Source organism: Anolis sagrei, chromosome 5 (genome assembly GCF_037176765.1).
Source record: "Anolis sagrei isolate rAnoSag1 chromosome 5, rAnoSag1.mat, whole genome shotgun sequence".
Taxonomy (NCBI): domain Eukaryota; kingdom Metazoa; phylum Chordata; class Lepidosauria; order Squamata; family Dactyloidae; genus Anolis; species Anolis sagrei.
Genome location: NC_090025.1, coordinates 127,410,642 through 127,424,977, shown reverse-complemented (window position 1 = coordinate 127,424,977; position 14,336 = coordinate 127,410,642). Strand labels below are relative to the sequence as shown.

The 14,336-nt window shown below is 39.3% G+C and overlaps 1 protein-coding gene across 1 annotated transcript; it reads left to right on the top strand.

Moving 5' to 3' along the window:
• Positions 1–4,687: 4,687 nt before the first annotated feature.
• Positions 4,688–13,250, top strand: LOC132777179 (hyaluronidase-1-like). The gene is made up of 3 exons (XM_060779544.2): positions 4,688–5,608; positions 10,617–10,706; positions 12,924–13,250. The coding sequence occupies exons 1-3, from the start codon at positions 4,688–4,690 to the stop codon at positions 13,248–13,250; spliced, it is 1,338 nt and encodes a 445-aa protein (XP_060635527.2).
• Positions 13,251–14,336: the final 1,086 nt, after the last annotated feature.

Sequence of the window (14,336 nt, the reverse complement as noted above, 5' to 3'; positions counted from 1 at the left end):
ACAATATCATCTTATTTTCATTGCCAATATAATGCCCAGTAAAGGTAAAACCTATTTGGGCTAGCCATGAAGATATGTGTTTCATGGAACAAGGTGGAATCCATGACATGCGAGAGTGGAGAAGAGCAAACTACAGACCACCTGTTGCAATGCAACCTGAGCCCTGCTACATGCACAATGGAGGACCTTCTTATAGTAACACCAGAGGCATTCCAAGTGGCCAGCTACTAGTCACATTTAATCAACTACCTAGCTTGCAAACTTCGTGTTTTGTTTGTTTGTTTGTTTAAAAATGCAATACAACTGTTTGGTTTGCTCCTGACACGATAAATAAATGGCACAGTGAAGTTTCACAATGAAGAAGTATCCATCTTCAAGTTAGGATCAGGGCTTGGAAATGTTAGTTTTGGACTGCAACCATTTGCTCTGTCGGCTGGAGAATCTGGGAGATGTAGTCCAAAAGCAACTTTTCCAAACTGCTTTTAAGAATTTGTCACTTGTAGAATGATGAATTATCAAATGAAGGCCATTTGAGAACATTTCCTGGGTGGCTTAGAAAAGTTATGCACAATAGAGCAACAGCAGAACCAATAAAGTAACAGATGGCATGGAGTGGACAAAGAAGGTGAAGAAAAATGAATACCCTAAGAAGAAGGAGCAAATTTATTCCCAAATCGGATTTATTTAATGAAATTGTCTCTTTGGACAGCTGGGAAGAATTAATTCTGTTTGTACACATAATGTATAATTTAGATCTCAAGAAAAACAACAATTCATCCCTTCAAGGGCCAAACTGAAGAAACCATAATGGTACCTTATTCACAACAGATACATTGCAGCTTTTTCTGAGTAATTATGGTAAAGTTTTTTGACTTATGCTTTTTCATGAAACATGTATGTTTTGCCTTTGGCAAAAAGTAGATCACAAGTTGAACAGCCCTGTGTTTTCAAACAATGAAGGTGTCACTAAAGCAAATTTGCTCACTCAGTGCAATATAGTCCAATTATCGCATCAAGTATAGGAAATCATTCAACAGCTTTTATTAGACAATCAGCAGAAAGAAGCCAAACGGGGAGGTCAAAACCAGTCAGCCAAAAATTCCAAGTTTTAACATGATATTGAAAGCCAGTAAAGGCCAGTAAAGGATTCCTACTGCAGAGTGTAGTGCAGAGGTACACACAGCTGTAGTAGAATTGACAAAGTAGAACTCTATTGTCTCCCACTTCAATATTCCGTCCTTTACTTTGTTCTGTTACAAACCAACAACAAAGTCTGTTTCTTCAGTGATTTGCCACTTTCTCAATAGCAGTGTTACCCAGAAATGTCATAGGATCAACGGACATAAAAAGACTGTAAAAAGGAGCTTCTTTTTGTTAATTGAGGTATGTCTATATATTAAAATTCAAAAGTTGAAGTTAATGTAAATGGGAGACTTTCAAACTTTCCCATTGGTTGTAGGAATATTTTTATTTACATTTTTACTTTATTTTTATCCCACCTTTCTCCCTAATATAGGGACTCAAGGTGACCAATAGTGAACATGACTCAATACAATACAGATAAAACAAAGAACACACACACACACACACACACATATATGAAATCTAAAATGTGAAGATTAAATCACAATTAAAATGACAGTTAAATGCTAGACAGCTCACCCTCAAATCCTACTCATAGCATCCCCAGCAGACTGCCCTTCATCATTCCCCAAATGTCTGATGGCAGAGAGATGTTTTTACTTGCCTGTGAAAGTCAAGCAGGGGTAGTTCCAACTGGTCTCTCTAGAGAGGGAATTCCAGGATCTGGCAGTAGCCACTGAGAAGGCTATCTCCCTTATTCCCACAAAACATGCTTAACAGGGAAGCCTCAGTGTGGATGTCTCCCAGTATCACAAGCCATGGAGGCTCCAACACCACCCCCTGAGACCACTCTGTCTAGCTCAGAAAGCGAGATTGTTGAGCAATGGCATGGGTGGTGCCCCCGATGGCATAGTGGGTTAAACCCCTGTGCCGGTAGGACTGAAGACCAACAGGACTCAGGTTCGAATCCGGGGAGAAGCGGATGAGCTCCCTCTATCAACTCCAGCTCCTCATGTGGGGACATGAGAGAAGCCTCCCACAAGGATGATAAAAACATCAAATCATCTGGGCGTCCCCGGGCAACGTCCTTGCAGACGGCCAATTCTCTCATACCAGAAGCAACTTGCAGATTCTCAGGTCGCTCCTGACATGACAAAAAATAAAAAAATAAAAAAAAATGGGTGGTACACCAACAGAATTCCTCATCTGTTCCAGCTACCCACCTGTCATGTTCCACGACCCTTCCCAGTAACGCAGGCAGAGTTTAACCAAAACAATAACTGAAATATATTGAGTATTTGATGACCAACATAAAGATAACATCTGGTTGTCTTGATATTATAAACCAAAGATCCAAGTTAAATGGCTCAATTAATCTTCCCAAAATAACATTCTGTAGTCCAAGTAAATTGATGTCCACCAATCAAAGGTTCAAACTAGTCTTTCCATTCTAGAAGTCATGCAAAGAAGTCAGTCAAAATACTTATACCAAGTTTCACAGATCACAGCTAGGCTTCCGAATTCCTCAGGATACACACAGGCTCTCAGGATCAGGACTGGGTATCAATTTCAGTGCAGAGGTCAAACAGCCAGAAAACATATCCTAATACACAGACACTATTTTTGAAGGCTCACTCTCTTACAGTGTTCTTTTATGCTGCTCTTTACAGCTTCTTCCCATTTCAGCAGGCCTCCAAAATGATCACTACAAGCACAGATTTTATGCAAAGAAAGAGATTATTATTGTGCAGCCCACATTATGCTTTGTTTAGAAGGGAAATTGCCTTAAAGAGAAATGGTTAGCCTATAATGACCTGCTGGTATTGAATAATGACAGACTAATACAGACTAAAGTAAAGACAGGAGTTATTGTTAGAGAGTTTCTCAATACAATGGTTTATTTACAGACAAATTAGAGAACGGTTTAATGGATAAAAAATAATTTTAACTGAGAACCTGAACCTGTTCTAGATTGTGGAGATGATCATTTGATTACCATGCTGTACAAAATGTTGTTAAAACATGAAATGGAGGAGGAACAGGTGAAGGATTGTATAGTTTAAATGAGCACAAAATTTTGGTAAACAAATACAAATGGAACAATGGAAAGGGATCTTGAGTGAAGACTTGAAATACTTTAAATAATCTGTATTGTATTGAGTCATGTTCAGTATTTGACTTTGGGATATTGGAACCAACACTGATAAAGCCATTGCCAAAAGAATGTCATGAAAGACTAATGAATCTGTGCAGCTATGGTTGAAGCAAGAGATTGTTGAAACCCGACTACATCCTGGTCAAGCTTGTGGTCCTCATAAAGGACTTAGATAGGCAGATGAGTAATTTAGCCCTTCAACCATTGATCTCTCTGTCTGTCTGTCATTCTGTTCTCTACTCCTATCACCTTTCTTGCTAGATTGATACTTTTCTGAGCACATGACAAGCCTCAAGCACTCCATTTTGTTCTTCTTTAGATCAACTAATTGAAATGGCATTGGGACAGAACTCTTGAATTGAGGTTCCTACTCCATCACAAGGGCTGATACAAAAACTACATCAGAATTTGGATTGGTTGGAAATTTTAACAGAGGAATGATTCTACTGCAGTTTTGTTTTTGGAGTCAACAGGTAAAATTTCACTGAAAGATTTTGGAGCGTGATTGCTTAGTTTGTTTTTGTGACATGAATCAGACTAAGTTCGTCCCATACATGTCCACACAGAATTAAAGAGTATTCCTCAACATTTATAGTACTTTGATACTAATTTACAGTGCTATGATTGCCGATAATGATCTCTGGCAGAAGTATTCCTTGAAATGATAAATAACAGGATTCCATATGACAAAATGCATGACCATGATACAATTAGGCTGTATGAAAGAGATCTTACGACCTCATCAGACGGGCTGAGTTTTGGCGACATGAGCCAGATCTCCTATAGTTTACAACAGCTCCCATCAGACGATGTTGAATTATATCTGGTAGGGCTCTGTTGTTAACCTATAGAAGATCCAGCGCATGCCGCTGCCGCAGCAAAACAGAAAGCTTCTTGTGTCGCCTTTGAGACAATTGGGGAACCCGGGCAGCCAACACTCCCCTCATGGGATGTGCTGACCATTGAGTCAGGCACACACACATTGAGTCAGGCACACACACATATGAATGAATTCATATTTACACTGCTCATATCTTATTTATAGTGCAAAAAACATGAAAGAACAATAAAATATCAAAATTGAAGAACAATTTTAACCAACATAAACTTGCCAGTATTTCAATGGGAAGTGTGAGCCTGCTTTTGGCTAATGAGATAGTCAAGTTAATTAGGACTGTTGTTGTTGTGTGCCTTCAAGGGTGACCCTAAGTCTAATGTTTAGGACATGGTTTGGGTAAATGATCTTGGAAGGCCGTATCTAGGCTGCGGACATTAATTTGGGGATCCCTGGTTTAGAGCCAGCTTTTAACCATTTCTAGGACTGCAAATTTTAATTAAGTTCATTTTGTCAGTTTTTGTTGTCATTGGGGGTTTTTTTGCCAATGTTCCTTCTTCTTTTGTTTCCTTTGAGGATGCTACTGTATCAGCACTGCTAAAAGAGAGCATACTATGTGCCATCTACGGATCAATTGCCTACCAGTATGGATCTTCTTTATGGTGGCTGATGGGACTACAGCTATGTCGACAAGAGCTCCGTTGTTTCCCAGTAAACCTTTCGTAGTAGTGTGGAATGCACCTACTGAACAATGCCGGCTACGCTACAAAGTGGATTTAGATCTAAACGTTTTTGATGTTCTATCAAATCCTAATGACACCTTGAATGGGCCTACCGTGACAATATTTTATCCCAATCAGTTGGGATACTATCCTCATTTCCATGATCATAGAGATCCCGTCGAGGGAGGTATACCGCAGAACCAGAGCATCATCAATCACCTAAACAAGGCCAAGTCAGACATTGATCATTCAATTAGAATGAAGACATTCCAAGGGCTTGGAGTCATTGACTGGGAAGACTGGAGACCTCAGTGGGACAGGAATTGGGGGAAAAAAGTAATTTACAGAAACACATCTCTTGATCTTGTTAAAAGAAGTCATCCTGAGTGGTCAAAGAATTCAATTCTCAAAGAGGCTAAGGAAGAATTTGAAAATGCTGGCAAGAATTTTATGACCAGCACCCTTACTCTTGCTGAAGATATGAGACCAAAAGGGTTATGGGGTTACTATCTGTACCCAGACTGCTATAATTATGATTATAAGATTAAGACCAAGACATACACAGGCAAATGCCCAGATCTGGAATATTCCCGTAATGATCTTCTGCTTTGGCTTTGGAAAGAAAGCACTGCCCTTTATCCTTCAATATACCTGGAATATATGTTGAAGTCAAGTACAAATGCTTTGAAATTTGTACACTATCGAGTTAAGGAGGCAATACGCATTGCTTCTATAGCTAGGAACGACTATGCTTTACCCATTTTTGTTTACTCTATGCCTTTTTATTCCTATTCCTTTGAGCCTTTGTCAGAGGTAAGGAAATCGTGTTGCATACATTGAAATCATATTGTCTTTTGGGATCACTTGCTCTTGACTGTTTGCATGTGTATCTCACCATGTGGATAAGTTAAACAACAATACTATACAAGAGTTCACATGGGAAATCTCAGAATGACTCTTAACAGAAATAAGTGCTCTGCAGTGAAGAAACAACATTAATTTTTATGTTTATATTACTCAGAATAGCAGATGATTCCATGGAAAATTGCAATCAAGAAAAAGATAGTGAGGGTATTATGACAATTTGATGTTGCTCAACTTGAATGTTTCTCAGCACAAAGTTAACTTTGTGCTGAGAAACATTCAAGTTGAGCAACATCAAATTGTCATAATGCCCTCACTATCTTTTTCTTGATTGCCGGGGTTGCAAATTAATAGCATCTGCATTATCACACATTTTCTACCTCTCTAGTAAACCACACTTTGAATTGGTGGGATTCATAAAGCCAAGTCTTTAGGGCTAAGTACATATACCTTGCCTACCACTCACGTTTTAGTGCAATTACCCAAGGTCTAGAGTAGGCATAGGCAAACTTCGGCCCTCCAGGTGTTTTGAACTTCAATTTCCACAATTTCTAACTGCCAGTAAGCTGGTTGGGATTTCTGGGAGCTGAAGTCCAAAACACTTAGGGGGTTGAGGATTCTAGATACCATAGCATACCTCTCATTGGACCTCAGGGAACTGTGCTCCCTTACATTATTTTAAAGACTAAAACTATTTTACTCATAGTGCATCCTGTGTCCTCTAGGCCCAGGAGAGGGTATGTTCCAAAGAAGGGATCAGAATCAGCCCGATTTTGACTGTTCCCTCAACTTAAAACACCATGAGAGGAATCAAGGTAAAAGGAATCAATGGCTCCTAAAGGTCATGGGAACTATTTTGAGGTTTTTTTTTTTTTTTTTTTTTTATGGGAAGGCAATGAATTACACTGAGGTTACAAAATGAGTTGAGAGCTACTTAGAGACCATGGCCCACACTTCTTCTACCTCTTATTTAGTGAACATAGGATTTAGTTTATCACTCTCCATAGCTTCTAATTTCTATTACTAGTATGAGGCAGGTTTTGCAAGAATGAATGCAGTTAAGAGTCTCCATATAGTCAGTAAGTCCAATCACCTGGTGTGTCCAGTTGTGAGGAGTCTATCATGGGAGCAGACCCCTTTGCATAAATGTTAGTCATAGTGAGCAAGAAAACTCTGAAGCATGTATGCTTTGATAATCTGGAGTATACGGCAGAGTAGAAGTAGCCCTGAGCGTGCTTCCAGACATACCTAAAGCCCATGTCAAAACAGGTTAGAGTAACCCACTTTGGCACAGGTTCTAATCTTCAGCCCTCTCAAGCCAAATCTTGGGCAATCCCTCAGGAGTGGCTACATCCTATCCTGATTGAAATTGGGATAGCATGAAGCCATCCCCAAGTCCCAAAGAAACAGGATGGCTGTGGGGACTGACTTCTGGAGATGTGGAAGCAGTACCCGTAGTCAGTTCCCACAGGCCCAATACCTCATTAGACCTCGATCTTTCATTAAGAGCCAGATCTAATCTAGCATTTAATATGGAGTAAACCAGGGCAACCCAGTTTACTCCACATGAATTTGTTTTTACCAGAGGCGTTCTTTGGATGCTTCCAGTAAAAGCTGCACAGGTCTCATTTTAAGGCCTGTCTGGAAGGGCCCTGTGTCAAGGGGAGTTGAGGGAAGCATGGGCAGCCTAAATGGCAAAGTGTTCAAGTCTCATCTAGGTTGGTCAAGTAATCTCAATAATTTGCAAATGGACTGCTAAACTTTTATTTCATATCTATTTGTAGGACAAGTAATAGCAGTGGATTTTTTTTGTCGTGTCAGGGCAACCAGTCAATTATATTACATTTCTAACAGAACAAAGCAAACAAACAGACAAAATACAAAATTTGTGTTTGGTAGTTGATTAAATGTCCTTTGACCAGTATCTGGCCACTTGGAGTGCTTCTGGTATTGCTGCAAGAAGGTCCTCCATTGTGCATGTGGCAGGTCTCAAGTTGCATTGCAGCAGGTGGTCAGTGGTTTGCTCTTCTCCACACTCGCATGTCAAGGGTTCCACTTTGTAGCCCCATTTCTGAAGGTTGGCTCTTCATCTTGTGGTACCAGAGCGCAGTCTGTTCAGCGCCTTCCAAGTTGTCCAGTCCTCTGTGTGCCCAGGGGGAAGTCTCTCATTTGGTATCAGCCATTGGTTGAGGTTCTGGGTTTGAGCCTGCCACTTTTGGACTCTCGCTTGCTGAGGTGTTCCAGCGAGTGTCTCTGTAGATCTTAGAAAACTATGTCTAGATTTGAGTCGTTGATGTGCTGGCTGATACCTAAACAGGGGATGAGCTGGAGATATTTCTGCCTTGGTCCTTTCACTATTGGCTGCTACTTTCCGGCGGATATCAGGTGGTGCAATACCGGCTAAGCAGTGTAATTTCTCCAGTGGTGTAGGGCGCAGACACCCCGTGATAATGCGCATGTCTCATTAAGAGCCACATCCACTGTTTTAGTGTGGTGAGATGTGTTCCACACTGGGCATGCATACTCAGCAGCAGAGTAGCACAGCGCAAGGGCAGATGTCTTCACTGTATCTGGTTGTGATCCCCAGGTTGTACCAGTCAGCTTTCGTATGATATTGTTTCTAGCACCCACTTTTTGCTTGATGTTCAGGCAGTGCTTCTTGTAGGTAAGAGCACGGTCCAGAGTGACTCCCAGGTATTTGGGTGCGCTGCAATGCTCCAGTGGGATTCCTTCCCAGGTGATCTTCAGAGCTCAGGATGCTTCTCTGTTCTTGAGATGAAAGGCACATGTCTGTGTTTTAGATGGGTTGGGGATCAGCTGGTTTTCCCTGTAATAGGCAGTAAGAGCACCTACAGCTTCGGAAAGTTTCTGTTTCTACCATCTCAAAGCTCCCTGCTTGAGCAGTAATGGCACGATCATCAGCATAGATGAAACTCTCTGTCCCTTGTGGCAGTGGCTGGTCATTTATGTAGATGTTGAACATGGATGGAGCAAGCACGCTCCCCTGAGGCAGGCCGTTCTTCTGTTTCCGCCATCTGCTTCTCTGGCCCTGGAACTCAACAAAAAAACTCCTGTTTTGTATCAGGTTTCCTATGAGGCGGGTGAGGTGGTAGTCTTTTGTGATATTATACATTTTTCTCAGGAGGAGGCGGTGGTTCACAGTATCATAGGCTGCTGACAGGTCTATGAAGACAGCTCCTGTGATCTGTTGCCTTTCAAAGCCATCTTCTATGTGCTGAGTCAGGTTCAACACTTGTGATGTGCAGCTTTTGCCTTTTCTGAAGCCAGCTTGCTGTGGGATCAGACATGGGTCTATTTTTTCCGTAATTCTATGCAAAATAAGTCTCTCCAGAACTTTGTAGAGGTGGCACAACAGGGAGATTGGTCGGTAGCTTTTTGGGTCATTACGGTCTTTGCCTGGCTGTTTACTAGACATGTAATTTATCATTACTTTTCCTCTCAAAGGAAGCAATTGGTATTTTCAGATATTTTTATTTTTTTCCACTAGGAAAAAAAACTTTTTTAAAACCTGGAAACTATGTTTGCATGTAGTTGAATAGAAGTGCTGTTTTATATGTATAAAAACATGTTTTCTGTTTAAGACAAAATAACATCACTTTTCAACAAAATGTGGAACATCAAATACATGCGACAAAAAACAAAGAAAATATATTGTAAATGTGTATGTTTTTCATGGAATGTCCCAATTACATTTTTTAAAGAAAAACCATTTGTTTGTTTTTCTACACAAAACTCCATATTTTGCATAGAATAAGTTACTGATTCTTTTCAGTTCAGGATTCATTTCAAGACTCATTGATACTTTAAACACATGTTTTTCTATTAATTTTGTGTTGTTTTGAATATTCATTTCATCCCCAAAGTTGACACTTCACATTATTTCCATTTAGAACTAAACTACATACTACATGATGAGATATGAACTACACAGATTTGTAATAAGAGACAACATAGGAAGTAGAGAATGTGTGAATAATATTTTTGTCTCACTGTTGTACTTGATCAATTTTACCCTTATCCATTTGCCCATTTGAAAAATAGGTAACTCACATACTTCTGGCAGGCTAAATCTTATATATGAATTCCAGTGAAAACTCAAAAGCTTTACTAATATGTTAGTTGCATTTGATGCCTCTGATGAAACCAGTGTTGCAAGTATTTTTCATAGGCACTTCTTGATTTACAAAGGCTTTGTCAAATCAATAATAGCAAGGGAAATATGAAAGATAGGGGAAATGGGTAAACAAATAATAATGATGCTATCTGTCAAATTTTGTACTGTAGCTCAGAACTAATTAACATATGCTAAAATAAAACAGAATTTATCATACATTAATTAATTAATAAAAAGAAGAAGAAATGTGCTAAATTCTGTACAGAATTCACTGAAAGGCAGGAGTGGATTTCCTGATGTGTATTTCTGTTCTCTCTTAGAACATGTGCGAACATCTATTTATGTATACACTGCAGGCTTGAAAATATGGAATTTGAGTGATTCCACATGATGTCAGTTAAATCCACCAAGGCATTTGTGATCTCTCTTTCTCTCTCTGGATTATTAACCATTGTCTGTAAACATTCATGTTATTGTCAGCTCTGGCAAACTGGGGGGTTCAGCAAAGCTTATTGTGTTTTGGAGGAGTGTTTCAAAAGCATTTCCACAGATGAAAACAAGAGCATGGCTAGTCAAGATGGCAAAAGTTACTAATGAGGAAGAACAGACAAGCTAGTCAAGACTGCAACAGGTTGCTTTTGCAAGTTTCTACCCTTTCCTCTATTGCCTGTGCAGTTAACCAAGTGGAAACTAATTTGACTCTTTGAACTAGGTTTGCAGCAACTGAAGTGAAGTGACAGAGGCAGTGGTGCCTCTGATTTGGTTCTTGATTCACTGTATAATGCTCTATAATATCATGTCTATTAATGCCTTACTTTTCAGATTGATTTGGTGCACACTATTGGTGAGAGTGCAGCCTTGGGGGCAGCAGGAGTCATCCTTTGGGGAAGCATGAAGTATGCCAGTACTTCTGTAAGTGACTTTCTTAAAACATGCCTGCCAATTAAATTTGACAAGAATTCTTGGGAGCCATCCCCCTACTATTGTATTCACAAAATAGTGTCAATTTTCTAATCCTTATAGTCTACTGAGGTTATCAAGTTAGGATTCCTTATGGAGAATACGGGTACCATTTCACCAGATAGCAAAGGTAGGCAACGTGTAGCTCATGTGTCATGTGCCATCCCAGTTTCTTTTTGTAGCTCCAGTTCTCTCCACAATACAATTTTTGAAGAAAAATCCATTATTTCCTGGAGGTGTCAAGATTTTTTCACTAAACAGTTGTGTGAATGGGAGGATATTATTATTATTATTATTATTGTTGTTGTTGTTGTTGTTGTTGTTATTATTAATTTTATTTATAACCTGCCTTTCTCTCCCAGCTAATAATCCCACACTAATCAAGTTTTAAAACAAGTAGTGAATGTTCAGACACTTCTGGATTTGATTTCTTAAATAAAATTAGATGGCACCTTATTGAAAATAACAACTAGCAATATCTGTTCTAAAAATGTCCAGTGGGCAAATAAGCTGGTTATGGGGCATGCAGTTTTATGTCTTTATATAATAATTCTTCTAGCTGTGTCAAAGTGAAAAAAAATATGAAACAAACAAACCTGGCTCCCATCAATTAATGAAGTGAATTGCTTTATTGCACTAGACTAAGTATGTAAGCATTCTGTTGAAAGGTGTTGGGCTGGATCCTGACTTAATGATGCATACAATCAGGCATGTAGCCGGGGGGGGGGGGCTTGGGGTGGTCCGTGAGAAGGCCTTACTGGTACATATATCTCATATGCATGGGGGTATTAGGGTAATGATACAAAAGGTTTGCTAGGGTAGACCCTCTTTCACTCAGACTCAGCCCCCCCCCGAACCAAACTCACCCCCCCCCCCCCCGAAACTAGCCTGCAAACAATAGACTCAGGGAAAATCAGTGAACTGATTTTTTTAAATAAAAAAAATAATAGCGTACCAAATAACTTTTAATTGCATTGTTTTTATGTGCATTGTTATTATTATTATTATTATTATTATTATTATTATTATTATTATGCTTGAAATTGTTTGATTGTTTAAGTACATTTCAATGATAACTTTTTGTTTGAAGTAGCTGTATTTGTTTAAATCTGAAAGCTAACTTGTGTTCTGGGGCCCTTTTACATTACACATCAAAGTGTTATGATTCCCCTATGAGCAATGGTTACGTTCTGTGGAATCCTGTGCTTTACACTTATAAGGATGAGCATTTGAAATTTTAATCCAGAATGCTCCAATAAACTACAAGTCTCGGGATTCCATAGGATGGAACCATAGCAATTAAAGTGAAATGATAACACTATAGTTGAGTAACACAGATAGGCTCTTGGTTGAGGTGGGAACTGGGGAACCAGTAAAATGACTGTCCCTTCATCATACATGCAGCTTCTTTCCATTTTGAATGGGATTACTTTGGCTTTCTGGATGCATCAGTTCTCTTTTTCGATGTGTTCTAGAATGCTGATATATGAGTAAGTGAATAAGTAAAACAAGTCGAGGTACTTGACAATGCAAAGAATTGGATTGTAATGAGAGGGTGAATATTATTCTTGATCTGGGCTTAAAGCTAACCTTAAAAAATATGGCATAAACACTGACAACTGGGAAGCCCTGGCACTTGAACATTCTAACTGGAATTTAGCAGTTACCAACGAGGCTATGGACTTTGAGAAGGCACAAATAGAGCGTGAAAGGAAGAAACATGCTGAGGGGAAGGTGCATCAAGCAAAATCTTGTTGGGCCACCTTCCACCTGGAAATCTATGTCCTCATTGTGACAGACCATGGGGATCAAGAACAGGTCTCTACGGCCACTAACGGACCCACCACCAAGATTATGTCCTTGGATTATGCCCTCGCCTATAGTGTTCTTGATCCCTTAGACCAGGCATCCTCAAACTGCAGCCCTCCAGCTGTTTGGGCCTCCAACTCCCAGAAGCCCTAACAAGCTTGATCAATTGTCATGAATTCTGGGAGCTGAAGGCCCAAACAGCTTGAGGGCCACAGTTTGAAGATGCCTGCCTTAGACTGTTTATTTAAATACAGTGCCAGCTATTTCTGCCAATTTAAATCACCATAATCTTCAATTAAAGGACTAAAGTCTGCATATCCACCTGTGAAGTAACCAATATGTGTCATTGCTTTTTTTCAGGAGAGCTGTCTTACTGTGAAAAAATACGTAGATGGTCTCCTTGGACATTACATTGTTAATGTGACCACTGCAGCCAAGATCTGTAGCAAAATCATCTGTAAGAGGAATGGAAGATGCATTCGTAAAGACAGTGAATCTTTTGATTATTTGCACTTGCATCCTCAGAGTTTTAAGATTAGGTTTTCCAAAACAACAAACAAAGTCTATGTGGTAGGAAGAATGAAGAGGAAAGACAAGGTGGCCATGAAAGAAAAATTTATGTGTCAATGTTACCAAGGCTGGACTGGGAAATATTGTAAAATGCCTAGCTTCAAAATGAGGGTATGAAATTTATTGACAATAAATATGATGAAATTCAGTCTGTTATTCAGTAAGCCATTGTTATGGTTTTCTGAGACATGGAACACCTGCCAGATGTTAAACAAAAGCTGGTACAAACATATTAATTACTTTAAAACACAAGAACACATTAAAATGGTCTTGCATTAAAAGCAGCAAGCTGTAGTGAATAGATAATGCATTGGTATTTTAGGATTAATGTGACTCGGACCTGATCCTGCAGTCTCACTGCCCCTAAACCATGAGATTGGTCTATAATTGCAGGCAAATTTTGCAGCATCCACAACTTTTCTTGTTGTGGGACTAAACCAGATTAATTTGGTTTACCCTACAATACCTACAAAATTTCAGTTTAATATCTCGACAGTCAGGATTGACTCCACAGTGATTATGGGTTATTAAGACCATTTAATAAACCCCAACAGAGGTACAGACAACTTACTAAAGTGCAGCAAATAAAAGAGGCAGCTAAATTCACTGAAGTAAAAAAAAACTCCCAGGATTCTATTGGAGGCAGCAACAAGTGTTAAATTGCCTACTTCCCAGTTATCATTTGGTAAGGATAGTACAGATTACTGTTACACAATTTCACATACTTTTAAAATGTTCCACTTGACCTGTTTTTCAGGGCAGCTATCAATAAAAAGAGTTGAAAGCCCTAAAGTGGGAATGTGGCACCATCTGCAACTGTTCTTTCCATGTTTCCACATGCAAAGCTTTCACACAACATTGCCTTAACTTGGATGCTATGGAAGAATAGTCATTGTCCACCTGCTGTAAGGACAGGCCTTGACACTGTTCAAAATAGGTGAATAGTTGGCTGGTACATTTTGCAGGAAGAATTGGCTTTCATTCCAAGTTCTTTCAAGTTGTGTCTTTAGGAAACAAATCAAATGTTATTTTCTTATCATGAAGCCAGGGTCTTGGATAAAAAAAATCAGTTTATTAGATTGCACAAGTGAGTGTGCAATTTTTGCCCAGTGCACAAATCAGGCAATTCAAAGATGGGGGCTTAACATAAGCAGTTATATGTCTTTTGCCATGCATTGTACAAAGCAAAGAAATCAATTAATT